Source organism: Ascaphus truei, chromosome 4 (genome assembly GCF_040206685.1).
Source record: "Ascaphus truei isolate aAscTru1 chromosome 4, aAscTru1.hap1, whole genome shotgun sequence".
Taxonomy (NCBI): Eukaryota; Metazoa; Chordata; class Amphibia; order Anura; family Ascaphidae; genus Ascaphus; species Ascaphus truei.
In genome coordinates this window covers 14,075,405-14,097,849 of record NC_134486.1, presented here as the reverse complement: position 1 = coordinate 14,097,849, position 22,445 = coordinate 14,075,405, and the positions used below count along the sequence as shown (strand labels likewise).

The window sequence follows — 22,445 nt, the reverse complement described above, 5'->3', positions numbered from 1 at the left end:
AAGGGAGAAGTCAGCATTCATTACCCTGAGTGGCCTCTATGAATTCTTAGTGATGCCATTCGGGATGAAGAATACCCCGGCTACCTTCAAACGCCTGGTCAATCGGTTACTGGAGGGCATGAAGGGGTTTGCAAGGGCATACCTGGATGACATTGTAGTGTTTAGCAATTCGTGAGACACACACTTAGTACATGTAGCTGCGGTGCTAGCTAGAATCAGGGAAGCGGGACTCACATTGAAACCCACCAAGTGCTTAGTAGCGATGGCTGAAGTCCCTGGGGTACCGGGTGGGTGGCTGGCACCTCAAACCAGAGCCAGTCAAAGTGGAAGCAATAGTGCAGTGGACTGTTCCCAAGACCAAGAAGCAGGCACCTTTTTAGGCTTTTTTAGGCACTGCAGGCTATTACAGAAAGTTTGGCGCTCAGAACAGCGTTTTGGCCAAACCCCTGACCTACTTGACACAAAAGCGACTGTCAGTATTGGTTGTCTGGTCTCCTGCCTGTGAAGCCTCGTTCCAGGCCCTGAAGACTGCACTGGCCAGTGCCCCTATCCTTGCTGCGCCAGACTACTCCAAAAAGTTTTTTGTGCAGACAGATGCCTCGGACTATAGCATTAGCTTTGTACTCAGCCAAGTGGGGGAGGATGGCAGTGAACATCCAGTAGTGTATCTGAGCAGAAAACTACTGCCCAGAGAAGTGGCTTATGCCACGATTGAGAAAGAGTGTTTTGAGATTGTGTGGGATTTGCGAAAGCTGCAGCCTTATCTGTACGGTCGCCCATTCACTGTGATCACGGACCTCAACCCGTTAAGTTGGCTTCAAAGGGTGTCAGGGGAAAATGCCAAGTTTCTGCGCTGGAGTCTTGCTTTGCAGGAATTTGATTTCACCATCCAGCACAAGAAAGACAGTGAAAATGGGAATGCAGATGGCCTTTCCCGGCAGGACAAACCTTGCGAACTAATTTCCTCAAGAGATGCCAGGCTAGCCCAACCACCGGACGAGGTGGCCGGGCCACAGCCTGCACGTTGAGGTGGGGAGGTGTGGCGATAGGGTGTTAACCAGGCCAATAATAAAGGTATTATACCCAGCTTGTAAACCCTAAATTGCTTTGGGACTGAAGGGGTTAATTGTTTGTTCACCACAATGACATGTTTTCCTCTACACCATCTTTATTGTCCCTGTTTTGCAGCTCAGTACCTAGTTGCAGTGATTGAAATGTATGTAGAATGTGCCAATTGTATTCACGACACAAGGTGGATCTCCTAGTGCTCAACCAAGCGCTGATTGAAGAAGCGTGCCGTGAGCGAGTGGCCCCATTGAAGCTGAGTATTACTGCCTAAACCACAGACGTCTATACCACAAACTCAATTGGATAAGTGGTCTGCGGTCTAAGGTTGAAGTGCTTACTCGCAACAATGTGTCCGGCCGTCTTGTTATCCACTTAACGTGAATGGGGAAAGGATGTCTGCGGTTATCGATGGAGCAGAGACCGAATGTAGGTCAAACCGCAGACCACATCACAGAACACATTCAATTAAGTGGCTAACTCGCTCTAGGAAGGAGCTAGCACTCTAATATTAGGAAGCCAAGCAGCTGCGAACATACTCACACAGCATATTTGTTTTATATTTGTCACACATGTAGAAACCACATATAAAATTAAAATGTGTTTCCTTGCTGTTTTAAAATGTGGGGACAGGAACCTTTTCCTGTCAGCCCGGCAATGAATCCATTAATATATCAAGGTGTTATGGATGCATGAGCTGAGGGATTTTTCCTCTCCGTAGTTCAAGAGCACCCTGCTAAGTAGGTGCCCCAGTGTCTAGAGAAGTCCGGAGTTGAAAAGCCTCAGAGACCCTAGGTCTTAGGCCGTCCGGGATATTGTAAAGTGCAAGATCCTGGTGCAACATATGGGCTAGTCACACCTTGTAGTCAAATCCCAGACTTACTGTTGCCAGGTAAGAGGTTGGGCCCGGTATGCTAAGCAGCTTAGGTGTCACCTTAGCGTATGCTCTTAGCAAACCGGGAAGCAACTTCTGCCCATTCTCGGAACTCCTGGCAAGTCTAGGATAGGTGGGAAAAGTGTTCCCAAGGGAGGGATTGGTTGTGTATGTTAGTTATGGGACCCTTAACCCTATAAAGATGCCTGCTGCCCAGTCCCTGTGAGATTCATCTGAAGTTCAATCTCAAGATTCACCAAGTACAGGGTCAGTGGTTCCGGAATGTGAGGGGTTAATTACATCGTAACCAAGGATTGTGCCCCTCTTCTGGAATTCGGTAGAACTAAGGATTCCCGAATGAATCCTGTAAGGACGTTACAAACTTTTTCCTTATGGCGGAGATAAAGGGCTGGCAAGTTGCGCCCCTATCCAAGGATTCTCGCACGGCTCAATTTGCTAACCCACTTGCATGCGTGCAGGGGTGTCCAGAGACTTTGTCTTCAAGTTGTTCATTTCGTGGACATTTTATTTCGTTTCCCCAACCCAGTAACTGTATTTTCAGTGTAATTGTGAAGAATTTTGTGTCTGTCTTAAAAGGAAATAAATTACAATTTATTTTACCCTCCTTGTTTTGCTCAATCCAGAATCCCAGGAATTAATGTGTGGATAAGTCTTGGTCTCCCGTGACATTCATTTTGTATTTGTCTATCTGAAATGTAAACCGTAGACCCATGTCATTGTTTTTGAATGACTGTAATATGCTAGTCAGCTCCTCTAATTCTCCGTCCCAAATAACCAAAATGTTGTCTATGAAACGGGCATAGAACACCAGACCGCCACAAGCCTAGCATTACCCCACATATGGGAATTCTCCCACAATCCCATATATAGGTTAACAGAGCTGGGGGCAAATCTGGTGCCAATGGCCGTTCCACAGACCTGTAAATAATAAATATCTTCACATAAAAAATAATTATGTTCCAAATGAAATGGATAGCTTTCAAAATAAACGCTCTTTGTGTATTTTTAAATTGAGTGTCTTTTTCCAGAAAATGTGACACAGCCAATAATCCTTTGGTGTGATTTATACAAGTATACCACGAGGCCACATCACATTTTGCACAGATGTAGATTTCCATGTAATCTCAGAGATGGAGTTGATGAGGTGCAGCATGTCCCTAATATAAGATCTCAATTTGACCACAATGGACTGTAGAAAAAAGTCTACATACTAAGACAGTTACTCCTTCAGAAAGGGCTGGAGAGCCTGAAACATGTAGGAGATTTTATGTTAGTTTGTTTTTTGTTTTTAACAATGTAATTCAATAAACTTTTTTTATTTTTTGCTACCTCTGGTGAGTTGATCAGTGCTTTCTCTGGGTTCCTGCTGTTCCACCAATTTTTTCAATTTCTACTGCCCCATGATTGGAGTGACGCACTTCCGCAGCGCAGGTTTCGGCAAATCGCTATGCCTCATGGGAGAACGCTGAGAGGAGGCGGGCACCTCCATGTGTGCAGCCTGAAGTTTTTCCCAGACGTCTGAGGCTTCGGTATCACCACAGCTTCAGCACGCGGGATCCTACAAGGCTTTATTTCAAGAACACAGGTATTTACCTCAATATCTTTGGACATAAAGGGATGCAGAAGCTAGGACCGAGATATTTATGCTAATGAGTTACTATGGGTTCAGTTCAAGGCTGGCTCTAGTTTCTCTAGCTACTTTCTTATTGGGTCCATCTTTCCCTGTTAGTTCAGTCCTTCATTGTACACAATTGGCGATTTTATTTGCCCAAGAACCTATAACCTGATTTGCTGCGGATTAAGAACCATCTTTTGGACTTCATATATGTCATATACTTTTCATTTTTGGGTCTCTCAGATCATTTCTCAGAGTCTCTGTATCGCTATTTTTGGAGCTATACAAGATTATATACTAAGACATGCTGGACGTCATCGACTCCACTCCCGAAACAATAGTTCTCCCTAGCGGTTGTTTAATACTCCTAAGTAATTTTGTTTTATGATAGAACACCGGAGTTCTAGGATGACGTTTAAATAATAACTCTAGCTTGTACTAGATTGTCTCCAGCTTGTACTAAAACTCTCTGATTTTGTAATAACTTGCATATATTTTGCCTCTATTAGAAGGTTTTTAAATTATTTTTGATAATCTTCCATTGTGTCATTAGCAAATACCATATAGGATGTACTATCTCCTAGCAAATGAGTCGCCTCTGTCACATAATCAGCCCTGTCTTGGAGGACAATTCCCCTCCCCTTGTCATCTTGCCTAATTACTGTACTATTTTTTGAGTTTTTGAGTTGCAATTTATATATTTTTTATATTTACATTATTTATATTATATATTATGCTTAACTATTTGGCATATTGATTAGAGCATTTATGTTTATGAGATTGAAATTAGTCATTAGTGGATATACTATGCACATGAGTTTCTAGCTAGCATTTCTTAATTTGTTATTTTCTGAATATAAATAGCAGCAACCAATATACCCAGAATTCATCCCCTGACAAAATCAGTATATCTGAAGAAACGCGTAGGGTCGCATGTGATGCTGATGTCTAGGTGTTCATCCGTGATTTACTGACACCATAATATCAAGTATACCCACTTTTACATTGAATTCAATCCCTGCCCGGAACCGAAGACACCGGAGGTCTGCTTCCGGAGGAAGAGTTTGACGTGACTGACAGCGTGAGTTCCTGCTGGACGGAGGCTTGTGGTAGTCAGCATGATCGTTCGGAGCAGTGGAGGAGAGGAGCAGAGTTCTAACCATTAATCGGAGCATGAGTATAATTCTCATAATACACTTTTACAAATACTTTGTGAGTTTTAATTTGTGAGCCTTGGATTTAATTTTTTTTTTTTTTAACAGTAATGCACTAGGTTTGGGCGCTATTTTCTTTTTTCTTTGTCTATGCAGGTTTGAAAGGGAGGTCGTTGTGCAACTAAAGATTCTCCCTGTTTCCTGCTCTGTGCATTAACCATTGGGACTTTTATTTTGCTGGACTTATTATATCACTATATATTTTTACTTTATATTTTATTTTTTATTTTTGTATACTTCATGTTATATGTTTTTGGGTCCTAACATTTTTTCATATATTTAATACATTTTTTCTATTGATGCACACAACCAAAACCAAGTAAAGGGAAGGCAGTGTGCCGAATATTACCCTCCTGGTTTCTTTGTTTAAGGGCAATGTCACTAGCAGCTTTGTTTACTTTAAGCCTTAAAGGCTGCTAACCGTGACTCACTGCTCTAAATTACAATAAGCATGTATTCTGTCATCTATTTAAGTATGTTCTCTGATGAAATGCTTCCTTACAGAATAAGAATATATATTCCCTTCATTTGGGCTACTGTGAGGAATCCGCTCCTGGGTTTGGCTGGAACCAATCCTTCAGGAACTTGGCTGGTTCCAGACAAACTTTTCCCTGCTTCTGCAATCACCTGCCTCTTGCTGCCTCCTTTGCAGCTCTGGCCTGATTGGCCTTCTGTGCTATTTAGTTACTACCCTGCCTTCAGGAAGTTGCTGGACATAGACTTTGCAATACCAGTTACAAGTATCTGTGCTTGTCACAGACTCTCTGTTTGGCCTGCTAGGCCCTTTGTGCCTTTTCTCCTGTTCCTTTTCCACAGCTTCCCAAGGCCTTCTTGCATAGCAGCCCCGGCGCTACTTTCCTTGTTCCTGGCAGACTTCGCCTTTGTCGTGCTGAAGCGGCTACGCTGGTTCCCCCAGTGTTTCCTGTGGCGTGCCTGCACCCCTGGTTCCTGTGGCCTTCATCCTTCACTGTTCCTGTTCCCTCCTTCCAGAAACCCTGCCACACGGAAGCAGCTTCTTTGAACTTTTTCTGCCTTCCCGTGCTGAAGCGTTGGATTCCCAGTACTGTGGCTTCTGGTTCCTGCTTCCTCCAAGTGGAGTTTGTTCCTTTGCTGAAGTCCCTGTACTGAAGCTTCTGGTTCCTGTGACTCCTGCCTTTTACCTGTCGCACTGCAGCTAATTCGCTGAAGCGTCTCCGCTGAAGTGGCTTCACTCAAGGTTCTTGCCTTTTATGCTGAAGTAGCTTCACCCAATATTGCTGATTGATGACCTCGGCTCGTTTCCTCGACCACCGCTCCTGTGCCGCCTGCCTTGACCCCTGCCTGGATAACGCTAACCCTGCTTTCTCCAATCCTGATCTGGCTATGTTTGACTATGGACTGCGCAATCCTGAACCGGCTTTGAGGCCTAAGGTCAATGTTTTCATATCCCCAACTCAGCCCCGTGGCCCGGTCCCGGTTTCTGGCGAGCACGATCGTTACAGCTACTCATCTTCCTAAATAAAGAATTGTTTCTTACCTCAGTAAATGAAGAATTCCATTGAATTGCACTGTCATTGATTAGGATTTGAGAACCTTGACTTCCAGTCGAATAAAAATGTCCAACTTGAATTTCTCTCACAGTCTTGTTAGGCAGTATAATGTAGTTTAGAATGTCAAACTTTGCAAAAGAGTTTTCCTCATCATCAAAGAATACTTCCTCACCCCCAGGGGTTTTGAAATGAACTTTTTTCAAGTAATAGTTTACCTAAATAGAAAGAAAAAACAAATATATTGCAGGACGATGATTATGTCCTCATCTTTATAGTGTTTCCCACAGTGATTACATTTGATCATTGTTCAGTTGGATAATCTAAAAACCTTTCTTGTATATGTAGCACCTGTTCCCCCCTGCCACGGAAGATCTGGCAACTACATGGGTGTTTCCCTGGGTACTGTAGCTCACCTGCTGATTCAGGAGGTCTGATTCTCCGCGGTTGGAGTTTGGGAGCAGCGACAGGGAAGGCTTTCTCGTGCATCTTACTGTGCAGCGCCTTCATCCCATGAGGATTCCTCTTTTTCTATTGATATTCTCAATAGACATTAAGCATGCCCTACTTATTAGAAGTACAGTAACTATATACAGGTAGTCCTTGGTTCACAACGTTTTGCTTTACATCGGACGAGATTTCCAATGGCGGCTAATGCAATAAATAAATGCATCATCCGTCGCAAGTTTCGCGTACTCGACAGAAATCACCACCTGTTAACATTGGTCCTGCATTCCGACAATCTGCTATCCGACAGGGGTTTGCGGGGATGCTTTGTGTCGGATAAGCGAGGACTCATTGTAATACAATTTGAAGAAAATTAGTTTGGTAAAAATGTTTTCATGTTTTAGATAAATCAGTATCTTTATATTTAAAATAAAAATAAAAAACACTTCTAGACTTTAGGGCCATTTGTGAAACATTTTTATTTTGGTATATTCAGTTTTATTGGTTTTGGTAACTTACTACAGAGGCAGTAAGAGGTATTGTTGAGTATTCAGCCAGGAAACCGCAGTTGAAAGCTGCCTGACCACTGCCTGCTCGCGGCTTTCCCGTGGCCAGACTAATTTCCCATCAGGATTAACACAGCGGGGTCCCTGCTTCTGAATGGGACCCTCACTGTGTTAATCCTACCGGGCTACACCAGTCTAGAAGAGCTGTGCAGTGAGAGCAGACAGAAGCGGTCCCTCTCCCTACACATCTCTAACAGGCAATCGCGCTGCTTTTATTTTATTTAATTACATAGTATTGCAGCACCCCTACTCACTCAATTCCATTAATAAAGTGACAATTTCATTTGATATCATATTATAAAGAGTTATTGCCAGATTGGCTAACATTACTATATTCAAAATAATTAGGCAAATAATCACTTAAATCAAGGATTTTCTAGTATGAAAATATTTTCCTTTTAACCCTCCTGTGTAATATTCTCTCCCTTTCTATGTACAGATGCATTTCTTCTCACAATCCAGGGGGAACAGCATTACATTGTACCTGGATTGTAAGAAGAAATGCAGTGTTTTGGGACCAGCGGAGACAGGACCCACCAGAGGGTTTGAGCAGGGAGTAACAACCATATTTGTTTTTCGCGGCACTATTTTTTGCACAATTATGTTTATATGGTAATTTTAGCTCTGTCACTTGAAGTTATTACTGTGTATTAGAGCACTTAATACAGATCACTTTATTGTTAGTGACCACTCTTTGCGGAAGCGCCTTTTTTCACCTTTCTCTGAACTTATGTACAGATGTAGCCAGATTCTGTTTAATTTCTGTCGCGTGATGCAAACTATTAATCTCACCAACCTGAAGGAGTCAAGAAAATGTGTAATATTTAAGATGTAAATTCCTATATTACACTTTAGTAAAAACACATGTACATACTTTTTTTCTGATATTTGCTCATTTTCACAAGGAAAATCCATCCCTATTCATGATATACATGTTCACCAAAATATTTACCATCCATGGCTGCCAGGTCTGACTTGGGATATCAGTTTTTGGGAGCTTGTTGTTAGTGTGTAAATACATGTCATGCAATGCATGTGCAACAGCATAAACCGCTGTATATACGCTGTGGGTGAATCGGAAATTATTCACATCGTAGATAGAGGGATCCAACACACTGAGGTCACTATTATCTTCACATTCAGGTACTGGAATTATTGTCTCATAAGGGTCTGGAAATAATGTCATATTTTGAGGCAAACAACGAAATGTGCCTGCCCAGATATACTTGAGAAATATATTGTCTGGATATTTATAGGGATCTGCACTTTGTAGGAAATCTCGCAGACCTGGGATATCCCCTCTTTGCACAGAAAACCTCAGAGTGCCACTCAACTGTTCAATGCCATAGAGCTCGTGTAATTCTGGGAAAATCAGCAATGTGGCAGGTAGAATTAAAACTTTCCCTAATCCAGATACAAGGGAAGAATATAAAAGAATAGATATTAAACGTGCTGGGTTGGTATATACAATGACCACCTTACAGCTGGATTTTAGGACAACATCCAGATGTTTGTTGTACCAGTATTCAGCGAGAACAGTTATGAGGAATTCAACACAGCTTCCGCTGTTAATTATTTCATCTCGTAGTTCCCTGCCGACTCTGTAGTTACTTTCATCATCTGAAGTGATAATCCCAACCCAGTTCCAGCCAAAATGCTGTAATAACTGAATGATGGCCTTATACTGGATTCGCTCATTGGGCACAGTGCGGTAAAATGATGAAAATCGTATTCTGTCATTAAAAATGGGATCCATAGCTCCATAACTGATCTGCAGAGAACAGGAAAATAATATAATGAAGACAGGCAACACCATGATAGCCAATACATCAGATTATTACCACATTGTTTAAGAATGTCTTTATATATAAAGACAAGATACAGATAATGTTTTATACTTCTGTCTCCAAAGCATGAATATTCAGGAACAAGAAAGAAAGAATGCAAATATTATATTTACAATTATTATCATTATAGTCTGTTAAAAATACCAGGTCTCCAAGGTTTGAGTAGGCTATCCCTACTGCATTTTCTGTATACTGTTTCTTCACATCTTTGTAAACACTTCTGTTCTCTCCAACTTCCCCTCTCCCCTCCTATCCCTATTTCTTCCTCTATCCTCCCCTCTGCACTGCACCATTATCTATACACCTCTCCCTCCCAACAACTTCTTTACCCCTTAATACTGCTGCGGCCGAGTTTATTCGAGCATTTGCCCGTTCTCGGCCGCAGCAGTAACCTGGCTCGCGCCGGAGGGGCGCTCTCCCTCCCGCTGCCGGGTCCGCCGGGTCCCCCGGAACCCCCTGCCGCCGTCCCCCACATCGCGGGACACCAGGGTTCCCTCGGGGAGCCCTGGACGCGCGTGCAGGGGGCGCAGGCACCCGATGACGCGTGACCGCGCATCGGTGATGCGCGGCACGCTGAGGGAGTGCGGCTAGCACGCCGGGGCATCCCCCGGCTTGCGGTGCTAGTCGTGTTTCAATAAAACGTGTCGCCAGTGTAGTAGACACACCCACAAATCCTCTATTCACAACCTCTATCTACTCCTTCCTGCTGCAAGGGATATCTCTCCAAATACTGGACCCAGCCATATAAAGAACTGCTCTCATCCTCGCCTCCCTACCAACTCTTTCCTTGCTAATGGTGTTAACCTATCTGATTGATCTAATACTGACAAACCTTAAAACTTACCTCACAAATCACACATCCCAATAACCTGAACTCATGGCTATTGTTCAACACCCACAGTCACTGAGGCAAAGCACTGCCAGCCACCGCACTTATTCCCTCACCTGCTGTCTCTGTAAGTCTCCAATCACTTAGATTGTAAGCTCTTCAGGACAGGGATTCCCTTTCCTATTGTCTGATTTTGCTGCACTTATTGACTAGAGTTGGGTAAGACAAATGAGCATAAAGTCCTTCCAATGCGTTTCGTAACTGGAAAGTAGTAACTACCAGTTACAAAATGCGTTGGAAGGTCTTTATGCTCATTTGTCTGACCCAACTCTAGCCAAGTATATTCTTGGTGTATTCCTCCCTGTCCCCTGTATCACCGCTTGCCGTTTTGTGTGCCACACACCGCCCTGTGCGCTGTACGCCGCTGTGGACACTCTTCTCCGCATTGCAATAGAAGAGAATCCTGTGACGTCATCAGCAGGCGCCCCACGGGACTGAGAGGCGTGCTGTCGGTGCTCTGCAGCTGTGGGACTCAAGGAGTCATTTGTGCCTCGCTACGGGAATTTTTGTGGGACTTATTCATCTGTCCCCACCATCTGGTTACCCTGAGATGAGGGAAACGTAATTCAAGGATCCACGGAGATTCCTATCCTGTGTCTTCCATCCTATCTGTTGAAGAGCTGTGATTCCAACCCTCCCTCTGTGTGATAACCTCACTAATCCAGTGCTTGTTTTTATCAACATTGATGTACGCAGAACTTATAATCTTTTTGTAAAATGTATCTTTTTTACTGTGCTTCACTATGTGTATTGTGCACCCTGTCTTTATATCTTTTCTCCAGCTCAAGGTGTGTCGAGCCACCCCTCAAGAAAGGCTGCAGACGCTACTATAGTGACTTCCCTCACAAGGTTCAACTATTGTTTATTTTCACGCTACACTGCATTTAATAGCACTGTTTGTATTACCATGTTTTAGCTGCGCACTGATCACCCTTTTTTGTATCTTCCACAGGTTGACCTGGCAATAAATGTTCAAAGTATTGAGGGTATTTGACAGTTTTCTTCTCTTTTTAGCTAAGTTTTACTTTACTTACATTTCAAATATGCAAGCAAAGCTCTTACAGAGATGTCCTATAATTCCTATTATAATTGAGTATTCAGGAATTTAGGAACCATTTCAGTCTATTCTATTTGAAAAAAAAGTCATAAAGAAGAAATACTGCAGCCTACAAACCCTGACACCAGAATACACCAGTTGTATCTCCTGCTTACCTGTGGATATCTGTAGATCCCAGTAAGACCTGCTAGTGAGTAGGTGGATGAAGACATCATGTGTCCTATAAAGGCCACCACTTTACTATTGAAATTGCAGCTGTAGTTGGGAACAGCTTTCACCGCACCTGTTAATATGCTTAGTGCACTCTCTATGGCTTTATTTTCCATCAGACAAGAGTCGTAAATTTGGAATCCAAGGGTAATGTTTGGTAGGAGCTTTGACTGTTTATTTATCTCTTCAACAGCGAAAACAAAGGCCATGAAGTGTCGGAAATAACGAATAGAATATCTGTAAGAAGATAGGATACATAGGATGGCAAGCTATACAATGTAATATGTATTATGTTGAGCTCCTTCCTTTATTAGCCTGTACCAGCTCTGTTGGGAGACTATTCCATGAATCCACCACTATTTCTTTAAAGAAGTACTCACATTTTACTCTGAGCCTCCCAATCTCAAGTTTAAATGTGTGATCACTTGTTTTAACAATTCTCGATCTCGGAAATGTGCTTTTCTTCTGTAGTTTGTTTAAACCCTTGAGGTACAGTATTTCAAAATTTCTATCACATCCCCCACTCCCTTCTCTTCTCTAACTGTACATTTTGAGATCTTTTCTTCTTTCCTGGTAGTTTTCACATCATGCACAATTATAGTAAAAGCATAATAATTGAACAACCTCTAATTGTTATGTCCTTATGAAGATACAGATGTAGTTAGCCTTAATGTATTCAGGGCCACGAATGCACACGGTCCTATTATTGCACAGATTGCAGCGCCAAAAACAGAAAGGATTTTCTGTTTCAAAGCTCCCGGCTTGTTGAGGCGGTTCCATGCCAGGTCTTCCAGTCCAAGGGTGACCGGTGTACCAGGAGCATGGATCACGTAAAAGTCCAGGGTTTGCTTGTGGGAATGAGAAGAAACGGTGATGGGGCCAGTCTCCAAGGAGATATATGCTGGGGTGAGCGGACGATTGTCTATCCCGACCAAGGCAACGGGACACTTCTTCTTTAAGAATGGAATCTAGTTCTGTTCAGAGAAAGTCTGGTCCATGAAGTTCCCTCCTGCGCCGTAATCGATAAATGCTGCTGTGGAGGTGCGGAAGGTATGACCAGAGAGAGAATGGTCAATCTTTTTTGAAGTTCCTTCCTGGAAAGGGGACAAGGAGATCTAGCACCTAGGGAGAGTCCCTTCATACTCACTGGGCTTGGTCGTTTCCCGGACATGGTGGACATTCATGGGTCAGTTGCTTGGAAGACCCGCAATGGTAACACAAGCCTCCGGTTGGGCGCCATTGTTGTGAGGGTAGCCGAGGACGCTGGACTCCGAGTTGCATAGGCATCCAGAGCGGGCAGCGGGAAGACGGCGGGTCCCGTGGTAGTAGAGAACCTGAAAAAAGGGGCACAGAAGGGCGTAGACTGGGGTAGATGGCACTGAGCGCAGCGTACCTGAAGATGCTGATCCATACGAATGGCTTGAGAGATAAGGTCCTCCAGAAGTCCTGGCCTGGTTGTGAAGCAAGTTCGTCCTTCAAAGAATTCGATAAGCCTTGCCAGAAGACAGATACTAAAGCCTCCTGATCCTATCGTGTCAGCTGCTATGTTCCTGAATTCCAAGGCGTATTGGGCCACAGGCCGACGTCCCTGTGAAAGCTGAAGAAAGAAGTCAGAAGAAATTTCTTGACGTGTGGGGGTATTGAAGACCTGTCGAAAGTCTCGTCTAAAGGCTGCGTAATCTCGGGTGATCTCGGGACGCAGTTCTCAAATTGGGGAGGCCCATGCCAGTGCTTTACCTGTGAGTAGGCTGTAGACATAAGCGACCTTTTTATGACCAGTGGAATACTGTTGCGGGGCCATCTCGAATGGGATCTTGCATTGGTTGAGGAAACCACGACAGGCGTGCAGATCCCCTGAGTATGACTTCGGGCCGGAATCTTCGGACCTGGGGATGATATGGATACCGGTTCTGCGTGCGGCAGAGGTACAGCCACAGGTGGTGCCTGAAGAGTAAGGTCCTGTACCTGTTGGGTGAGGAGAGACACTTGATCCGTTAAGGCCTGGATTTGTTGATACATGGTCGTTATCATGGAGGCCAGATCAGTCTGGTCTGCGTCTTGTGGGCCCGACATAATGTTACGCCGGTGCTGCCCGCAGACCAGACCCGTCCCTATGACTGAGGTGGGGATGTATACGTGCAAGCACCCGCAGCAAAAGGAGCGTGTCTGTAGTGTGATGTCTTAGGCTTGCCAGGCCAGGTGGTGATAGCTTTAGCAATACTTGCCAGTTCCGGTAAAGAAGAGCCATAGTCGTTGCCATTAGCCAAGGTCAGGGAAAAAGAGAAAAGACACAGTGCAAAACGCTCATAGTGTAAAAAATTATATAATATTATAACCAATAAAAGGTGAGTATTAAGCGTACATCAATAAAGTGAAAAACAATCAGTTTCGGGATATTGTTACCCAAACGCCACAGGAGACCGGAACTGATGTCCTCGCATGGATTTGGACACTGGTGCCTCTGGTACACAGTCCTGTTAGGGTAAGTAGGAAGCCTTAGAAAGTTCTACTCCCACGACACAGATCACACGTGTGCTGCTGTCCCATGCAGTGCTTTTGGGCAAAGCGGAGCTCCACGCCAGCTAGATTCTCTCTCTCCCCTCCGTGCAGAACACTTCCGGGTTGGTGACGTCACCGCGGGAGAAAACGCCGAATTTGTTTTTCTCTGTTTGTTCCAAGGGGTCCCTGAGCCCCCCCTTCATCGCAGCTGCATACGCTCAATTCAAGGTCACGTCATTTAATATTATTCATCACGTCACTTAATATAACTTTAGTTGCGCACTTTTTCTTTTTCAGCCAAGGTCAGGGATTGGAGAATTCCAGAAGGTCATTGTCCAGGCAGGGATCTATAGCCAGAGACTGCCATCCGCCAAGTGGAGTCGTGACCTGAGTGAATGAAGAGAGAAAGTGCCAGTGTAGACATCCGCAAGCGGAGACTATGTCGAGCAATGAGTGAGTGGCAGAACAGGCAATATAAAGTGCGGCTGACCAATCAGAAGCGGGGGCAGACCTGGAGGAGTGCGTGGAGCTGTCTTGGATAGGTCCCCTTGATTGGCAGGTAGGTGAATACGTTTGGTTTGGGGAAATAGCCTGTAAGTCAGTTGGGGGTGTGGTTTCACTGCTAGTGCAGTGAATAAATTATCTTCACCCGGCGCAAGCTGTCCACGCACCCCCGGGACAAATGGCCGCCGCATGAGAGAGAGGCGGCCGCGGAGAAGAGGCGGACCACCGGAGATGGCGGGGAAACCCCAGGGCAGCGGGAGGTTACCGGCTCTGGCGAGGGGGACTCACCACGGCAGCAGCAGGAGGTAAAGGAGGTGAGGAGGGGTTGCGCTGTGAGTGCCGCGATCCCCAAATCCTCACACCCAGTCACCTATCTTTTGTTGAAAATATAAAAATAAGCAGGTTGCATTGTAATGTTTTTTTCTGTATCACAATAAGAAAACAGTATGAAAAGTTGGGCTCTAAAAAATATTTTTTCGTGGTAGGTGTGCTATAGGTTTGGGGGGTGCGCTATGGGGGTGTGGGGGGTGCCCTGCTCCTTTCATTTGTCCTGGGCCCCATGATTTCTGTTGGTGGCCCTGACTATGGGTACTTGATTTGTAATCAGTCCCAGTATATAGCTATGTCCAGGTGTGATTTTATTTTTATTTTACTGGTGTGGGTGTTTGCACTTTACATCACTCTGTAATATCTACTGTGGGTGACGTAGCTGTCGCCAATGCCCTGAATAAAGATTAGGGCTCCACTGTTAAGTAGTTGAGGTGTTTTAATTATTTCAATTGACTGTGGGATATTCAAGAGACGTCCTGTCATTAGTGAACGTTGTAATTCACTGCCATGTATTTCTACTATGGGTACTGGATTTGCAATCAGTCCCAGTATGAAGTTATGTTTATGTTTGATTTTATTTATTTATATAATACTCGTGTGGGTATTTTCACTGCACATCTACTGTGTGTGACGCAGCTGTCGCTAATGCCCTGAATATAGATTAGGGCTTTATAGTGTAAGTAGTCCAGGTATTTAATTATTTCAATTTACTGTGGGCTACTTTGAGACGCCATGCCATTAGTGAACGTTTATTTATTTATTTATAAAATATTTTACCAGGAAGTAAAACATTGAGAGTTACCTCTCGTTTTCAAGTATGTCCTGGGCACAGAGTAAAACAAATAATACATGGTTACAAATACAGTTACATAAATGAACAGGGTATACATTATATACAAGACATTGCGTGCATAGTTAAAGAAAATATATATAATGGGCGTATGAAACAGTTACAGACCAGATTAAAGTGTGAGACAGCCTTAGATTTGAAAGAACTTAAACTGGCGGTGGATGTGAGAGTCTCTGTTAGGTTGTTCCAGTTTTGGGGTGCATGGTAGTTGAAGGAGGAACGTCTGGTTACTTTGTTGAGCCTTGGGACCATGAACAGTCTTTTGTAGTCTGATCTCAGGTGATAAGTGCTGCAAGTGGTAGGGGTGAGGAGCTTGTTCAGATAGCTGGGTAGCTTGCCCATGAAGAATTTAAAGGTAAGACAGGAAAGGTGAACTTTGCGCCTAGACTCTAGTGATGACCAATCTAGTTCTTTGAGCATATCGCAGTGATGTGTGTTGTACTGTAGTTGCATTGGAGAACAAAACGACAAATTGAATTGTAGAGGGTGTCAAGTTTGCCAAGGTGGGTTTGAGGTGCTGAGCCATATACTATGTCTCCATAGTCAATAATTGGCATTAGCATCTGCTGTGCGATACGCTTTCTGACCAGGAGACTTAGGGAGGATTTGTTCCTGTAAAGTACCCCTAGTTTGGCATAGGTCTTGGTTGTCAGGGTATCAATGTGCATCCCGAATGTTAAGTGGGAGTCAAACCATAAGTCCAGGTATTTAAAACTAGTGTGTAAGGAATCCGCTCCGCGGTTTACTGGTTGCCTTACCTTGCAGATCGATGCAGTTCTGGAACACTTCACCTGATATTACTGCAGCCTGGATTCACTCACCAAAGCAATACTGTCACACACTCCCTCTGGTATCTACTGCAGCTATGCAGCCTATCACTGCAACCTAGACTTGCATTCACTCATTGGAGCAGTACCTTCACACCCCCCTCCGGGGATTGGCCCGCTGGCCTTTAAGTACTGCTTTCCCACAATGCTCCCCGCCGAGCATAGTCCTTTCCGGATGTCACTACTGTTCTGCCACAAGCTCCCGCTTGTTCTCCTGTGCTGAAGCAAAGGTATCCCCTACGTCTTCAGCTTCCTGCTTTCTTGCACTGAAGCAAAGGTATCCCCTACGTCTTCAGCTTCCTGCTTTCCTGCACTGAAGCAAAGGTATCCCCTACGTCTTCAGCTTCCTGCTTTCCTGCACTGAAGCAAAGGTATCCCCTACGTCTTCAGATTCCTGCTTTCCGGCACTGAAGCAAAGGTATCCCCTACGTCTTCAGATTCCTGCTTTCCTGCACTGAAGCTAAGGTATCCCCAACGTCTTCAGCCTCCTGGTTTCCTGCACTGAAGTGGAGGGTTCCCCTGTGTTCTTCAGCTTCCTGGTTCCTGGGGCCTACTCTTTCCCTAATCTAGAGAGGCCGTGTCCTGGTTCCTGCGCTGTAACGGAGGATTCCCCAGCCCGCTCTGGACTCTTGCGCTGAAGCACTGGTTTACCCGTGCAGCTATTCGGTGTGCTATTCTGGTCTGCCTACCATCTCCTGTGACCAATACCATGGGCCATGGTCGCCGCATGCGCAGAGGCCAACCCCGCGCTCCTAAGCTGAAGCGGGGCTCTCCTGACTACCTGTTGCCGAACTCCTGCTTGAACTACGTTGACCCTGATGTCTCCTGTCCTGACCTTGGCTTGTACAACGACGATGCTGTCTTCTCCAATCCTGATCCTGCTACTTACGACTATGAACTGCGCAATGCGGATCAGCCTGCGCGGTCTAAGGTCGGTGCTTTTACAACCCCACCTCAGCCTCGCCGTCCGGCCCAGGTTTGTGGCGAGCACAACCGTGACAGTATGCTCGGCCCCACAAACTCGGACCGCCCTGTGGTGAGGGTTGCTAAATTTCTGTCTGAAAGCCTGTCCCGACCTGTAAACCAGTCCCGGTTTGAATACCAGTATCTGTGTGAAATACTACCCCTGATTGAAGATCTGATTGTGTTTAAAGGTTTAACCTCTTTGCAAACTAAATGCCGTGGCCAACTCATGATGAAGGCGTACTACCTCCGGGACATAAAGCAGTCTCTGGCCGCTTGTGTTCGCTTCCGTGATTACCCTTTAACCTGGGAAAACGTGTACCCTTTGGAACTGGACGACGCCCAAAAGGAACTCTCTTCCCTGGCCTTGTCTATAGACATTTATATAGCACAAGAGGACCCTCTCCTCATGTTGGCTCACGCCCAAAACACACTCCATGTCCTTTCCATGACATTGGACATTTGCATAAAGGAACAGGACCCTCTCCTCGCCAGCTTCGCTGCCGCTTAGCTGTATCCCTGTTCTGCCTGTCCTGTCGGTAAATCTGGGAACGTATCTCCCTCTCCAGGAATTGACCAGACTGATCCACTATCACCATTTCCCAACGTAGTAACTACCACGGTTCCTTGCCCTGATTGTATGCCCGGGTTCCCTGACACCAATGATATGTCTACGTTAACCCCTGCCGATCAGTCCTGTGAGGCTCCCCTGGAGGATACATATGTTTCTCTAACCAACACTAAGGTTCTTGTATCAGAGAATAAGTTCCTTAGTTCCCCTATTTCTAACTCTGAATCTCTCACTCCAGGTCTTGAGGGTTTTCCAGCTTTAACCCCTGCTAGGCAGTCCTGTGCGCTTTCCCCGTCAGAGAAAGAATCCCTAAGTTCTGTTCCCCGGGTCATTTCTGTATTAACCCCTGGGGGGCAGCTGTCCGAATCTCCTTTGATAATTCCCTGTTCTCTGCCAGCCAGGGTCACGCCCCTAGCTCCAGAGGAGAAATCCCTTGTCTCTCCCAATTCTGAGAGAGGACTTCCTATGTTCTAATCTCAGGTACTGTCAGCATTAACCCCTGTAAATTCGGGCTGCCTCCAAATTAATGCCTTCATACTAGCCTCGGAGAGTAAGTCCCCAAGTCAGACAGCAGAGGTTGCATTGAAGGATTTGCAGACCCTTACGGATTCCTTAGAAATTCTTTGCTATAAATCCCCTGTTTCAGCTCAAGTTTCCGCAGTCTCGCCTCCGGAGACTTCAGCTAAAGTTCTGGTTCCTGTAAAATGTATTCAGGAATCAGGTTTTTTCCTAAGCTTGGTCGCAGAGTTCCTTTCCCCGGGTATTTCACTGAACCAGCCTGTCGCCCAGAGAGAGGTGATCCCTGCTTCAGCGCATAGTCCCCACATTGTGGAATCTGCAGTCATTTCTGGTTACCCAGACATTCCTTACCAAATACCTACTTCAGAGACCAGTACAGTTATGTTTAACCCCCGTGTACTGTCTGTGTTCTCCTCTTCCCTAAGCTTAGGGTTAAAAACATACAGTAGTCTGTATGTTCCTCCTGGGGTTCATGTTATGTTCCCAGGAATGTTTGCTGACGCACGACTTTCTCTCAAAATTGACGCTTTTACACATATACTAGTAAGAAGCCTGCACACAGTTTCTCCTCTCGCTGTATTGTGTCTTACTGGCCCTGAGTTTCTGAGAGGTGATAACCCTCCTTTGGTTTCTGAATCTTTTCCTACAATGGTTATCCTGGCTGGGGGGTCCCCTGATTTCTCTGGCCTGGCCAATCCTCCAGGGATCAACATATCTGTGCTTACTTCATTAGTTCTGTCTGTGACCATTCTGCCTATATTACAAGTCCTGGGGTTTAAATCTGAGCTATTTAGTTTTCCTGCCCTTGCTAAAACTCAGTCCCTCAGTTCTGCGTCTAAATCTGCCCCAGCAACCATTGGGTTACTCTGGGTAGAAATTAAAGCTCCTGTCGTAAAGGGTATTTTTTCACACATGTCCAACAAATCTAGAACCTCAGTAATTGATTCTAAGTCACCTGTCAATACATCTGAGTTTTTCACTAGCCAAACCCAGACACCCTCACTACTGGCTAGGAGTCCTGCTTTCAGAATTTGTGCACCAGAAAACACGCCTATTCATGTTTTTGTCAGGTTAAGTACCCCTGTGGTTAGGGCTCTTGCAGTTTCAGTTAAGGCTCCCTGTGCTCCTATGGTGTCTGTCACTAAGAGTTTCCAGGGTTCCCACTTGCCGCTTGTTATCTCTCAGGTCTCTGTCACTGAGGTACAGACTTCAGCTTCTGATGTTAGCTTCCCTCCCGCCACTACCCTGGCTCTGCCTTTTTCTCAAACTCCTGATATGAAAATCCCAAGGCCTATTCCTGATTCCCTGACAATACTATCTTCCACTGAGGATTTCCCAGTATTTGAGAGCTCCACTGTCGTTTGCTTCTCTGCTCCTGCTAAACCATGTTTTTTTCCCTCGGAACCTTCGATTGCCCCTGTTATTTCCTCTCAGTTGGGAATACTCTGTATGTATCCCAGGATTTCGGTCTCTATGCCTGGTTTACTGATTGCCTTGTTACCTTCCTTACCAATACCGGGAGATCCTTCCACCCAGCCTATACCCTCACTAACCATTACCTGGGAGACTTCTGGAGGGAAAGTTCCGCGCAAATTCCAACATGCAGTGGTCAGCCAAGACTTTTTCTGTCCCAAGGTCCCTCCTGGTGTATTCGATCAACTATCAATGCCGCTTATCCTAGATTCTGGTTCCTTTACTAACGACTGGGCTTCCAGTGGGGGTTCTTCTGCCGTTTCTGCTCTGGAACCTTCTGGTTCTTCACAGCCCTGGATTTCCAAGTCATTTTGCGGGGCGAGCCACGTACCAAGGATGTTTTTTCCACCACTCTTATATCCTAGAACTGTACTTACCAAGGAACTGCTCATTTACGGATCCCCTTTCCACCTAAAGAACTTTAGGAACAACTCAATGTCCCCGAGACCCATGGATGGTCCTGTCTGGCCGCAGTTCTCACCGGGGGGTGGGGGTACACTAAGGACTAACCACGAGTCTCTGGACCACGACTCTACCCCTAATCCTAGACGGTTCAGCAACACTTCCTGGTCCCTCAACTCTATGAGTGCTCATGTTCGCCCGGAGGTCTCGCGTGAAGGGGGGGGGGGGGGGTACTGTAAGGAATTCGCTCCGCGGTTTACTGGTTGCCTTACCTTGCAGACCGGTGCAGTTCTGGAACACTTCACCTGATATTACTGCAGCCTGGATTCACTCACCAAAGCAATACTGCCACACACTCCCTCTGGTATCTACTGCAGCTGTGCAGCCTATCACTGCAACCTAGACTTGCATTCACTCATTGGAGCAGTACCTTCACACCCCCCTCCGGGGATTGGCCCGCTGGCCTTTAAGTACTGCTTTCCCACAATGCTCCCCGCCGAGCATAGTCCTTTCCGGATGTCACTACTGTTCTGCCACAAGCTCTCGCTTGTTCTCCTGTTCTGAAGCAAAGGTATCCCCTACGTCTTCAGCTTCCTGCTTTCCTGCACTTTAGCAAAGGTATCCCCTACGTCTTCAGCTTCCTGCTTTCCTGCACTGAAGCAAAGGCATCCCCTACGTCTTCAGCTTCCTGCTTTCCTGCACTGAAGCAAAGGTATACCCTACGTCTTCAGATTCCTGCTTTCCTGCACTGAAGCTAAGGTTTCCCCTACGTCTTGAGCCTCCTGGTTTCCTGCACTGAAGCGGAGGGTTCCCCAGTGTTCTTCAGCTTCCTGGTTCCTGGGGCCTACTCTTTCCCTAATCTAGAGAGGCCGTGACCTGGTTCCTGCGCTGTAACGGAGGATTCCTGAGCCCACTCTGGACTCTTGCGCTGAAGCACTGGTTTACCCGTGCATCTAGGCGGTGTGCTATTCTGGTCTGCCTACCATCTCCTGTGACCAATACCATGGGCCATGGTCGCCGCACGCGCAGAGGCCAACCCCGCGCTCCTAAGCTGAAGCGGGGCTCTCCTGACTACCTATTGCCGAACTCCTGCTTGAACTACGTTGACCCTGATGTCTCCTGTCCTGACCTTGGCTTGTACAACGACGATGCTGTCTTCTCCAATCCTGATCCTACTACGTACGGCTATGAACTGCGCAATCCGGATCAGCCTGCGCGGTCTAAGGTCGGTGCTTTTACAACCCCACCTCAGCCTCGCAGTCCGACCCAGGTTTGTGGCGAGCACAATCGTGACATAGTGACAGGGGTTAGGTTGTGTTAGCGTTGGTTCTAATCAGGAGCTCAGTCACTGGAAGCTTTAAAAATTAATCTTGGTCCCAAACACCATTGTTAAAGTCTTGTCAGTGTTAAAAAACAGTTTGTTTTGGGAAATCCAGTTTACGAGTCTCAAAAAGTCAGACTGAAGTATGTGTTGAAGGTCAGAGAGGCTATGGCTCTGTGTATATAGGATTGTGTCGTCTGCATACATGTGTATTGAGGCTTCCTTACAAGCTGTGGGAAGATCATTAATGAACACTGAGAAGAGTAGGGGCCCCAGAACAGAGCCTTGCGGGACACCACAGGTGATATCCAGGGGGTTGGAGTTAGAGCCTGAAATGGACACATGTTGGGATCTTCCTGATAGGTAGGACTGAAACCAGTTTAAAGCATGCTTCCCTATTCCAGAGCTCTGGAGTTTGTTAAGAAGGATAGCATGATCAACTGTGTCAAAAGCCTTTGCAAAATCTAGGAATACTGCACCAGTGAGTTGTCCCCGTTCCATTCCAAACTGGATTTCATTGCAAACTTTTAGCACGGTAGTTCCGGTGGAGTGTTTGGGACGAAACCAAGATTGGAATTGGCTATGGAAATTTGTCTTGGTATAGAAATCACTTAATTGGGAGTGGACACATTTTTCCATGACTTTGGATAGAATTGTGAGAAGTGAGATTGGCCTGTAGTTTGAGACAGTGTTTTTGTCCCCACTTTTGAAGATTGGGACAACTCTGGCAGTTTTCCAGGTCAAAGGGATATGGCCTGTAGACAGGATAGAGTTGACTATGGACGCAATTGGTTTGGCAATGGCTGGGGCACCAAGTCATAGGAATCTAGATTGTAGTAAGTCAGGTCCACATTG

General features: G+C 45.6%; 1 protein-coding gene across 1 annotated transcript in view; it reads right to left on the bottom strand.

The window, feature by feature from the left end:
- The window catches only part of LOC142492227 (vomeronasal type-2 receptor 26-like), an 81,514-nt gene extending 68,999 nt beyond the window's left edge, over positions 1-12,515 (bottom strand). The window contains exons 1-5 of the mRNA XM_075594897.1: positions 12,454-12,515; positions 11,277-11,568; positions 8,281-9,099; positions 8,065-8,124; positions 6,306-6,533 (exon numbers count right to left, since the gene is read on the bottom strand). Of these exons, the coding sequence (XP_075451012.1) occupies positions 6,306-6,533; positions 8,065-8,124; positions 8,281-9,099; positions 11,277-11,568; positions 12,454-12,515 (1,461 nt within the window). The remainder of the gene's footprint in view (positions 1-6,305; positions 6,534-8,064; positions 8,125-8,280; positions 9,100-11,276; positions 11,569-12,453) is intronic.
- Positions 12,516-22,445: the final 9,930 nt, after the last annotated feature.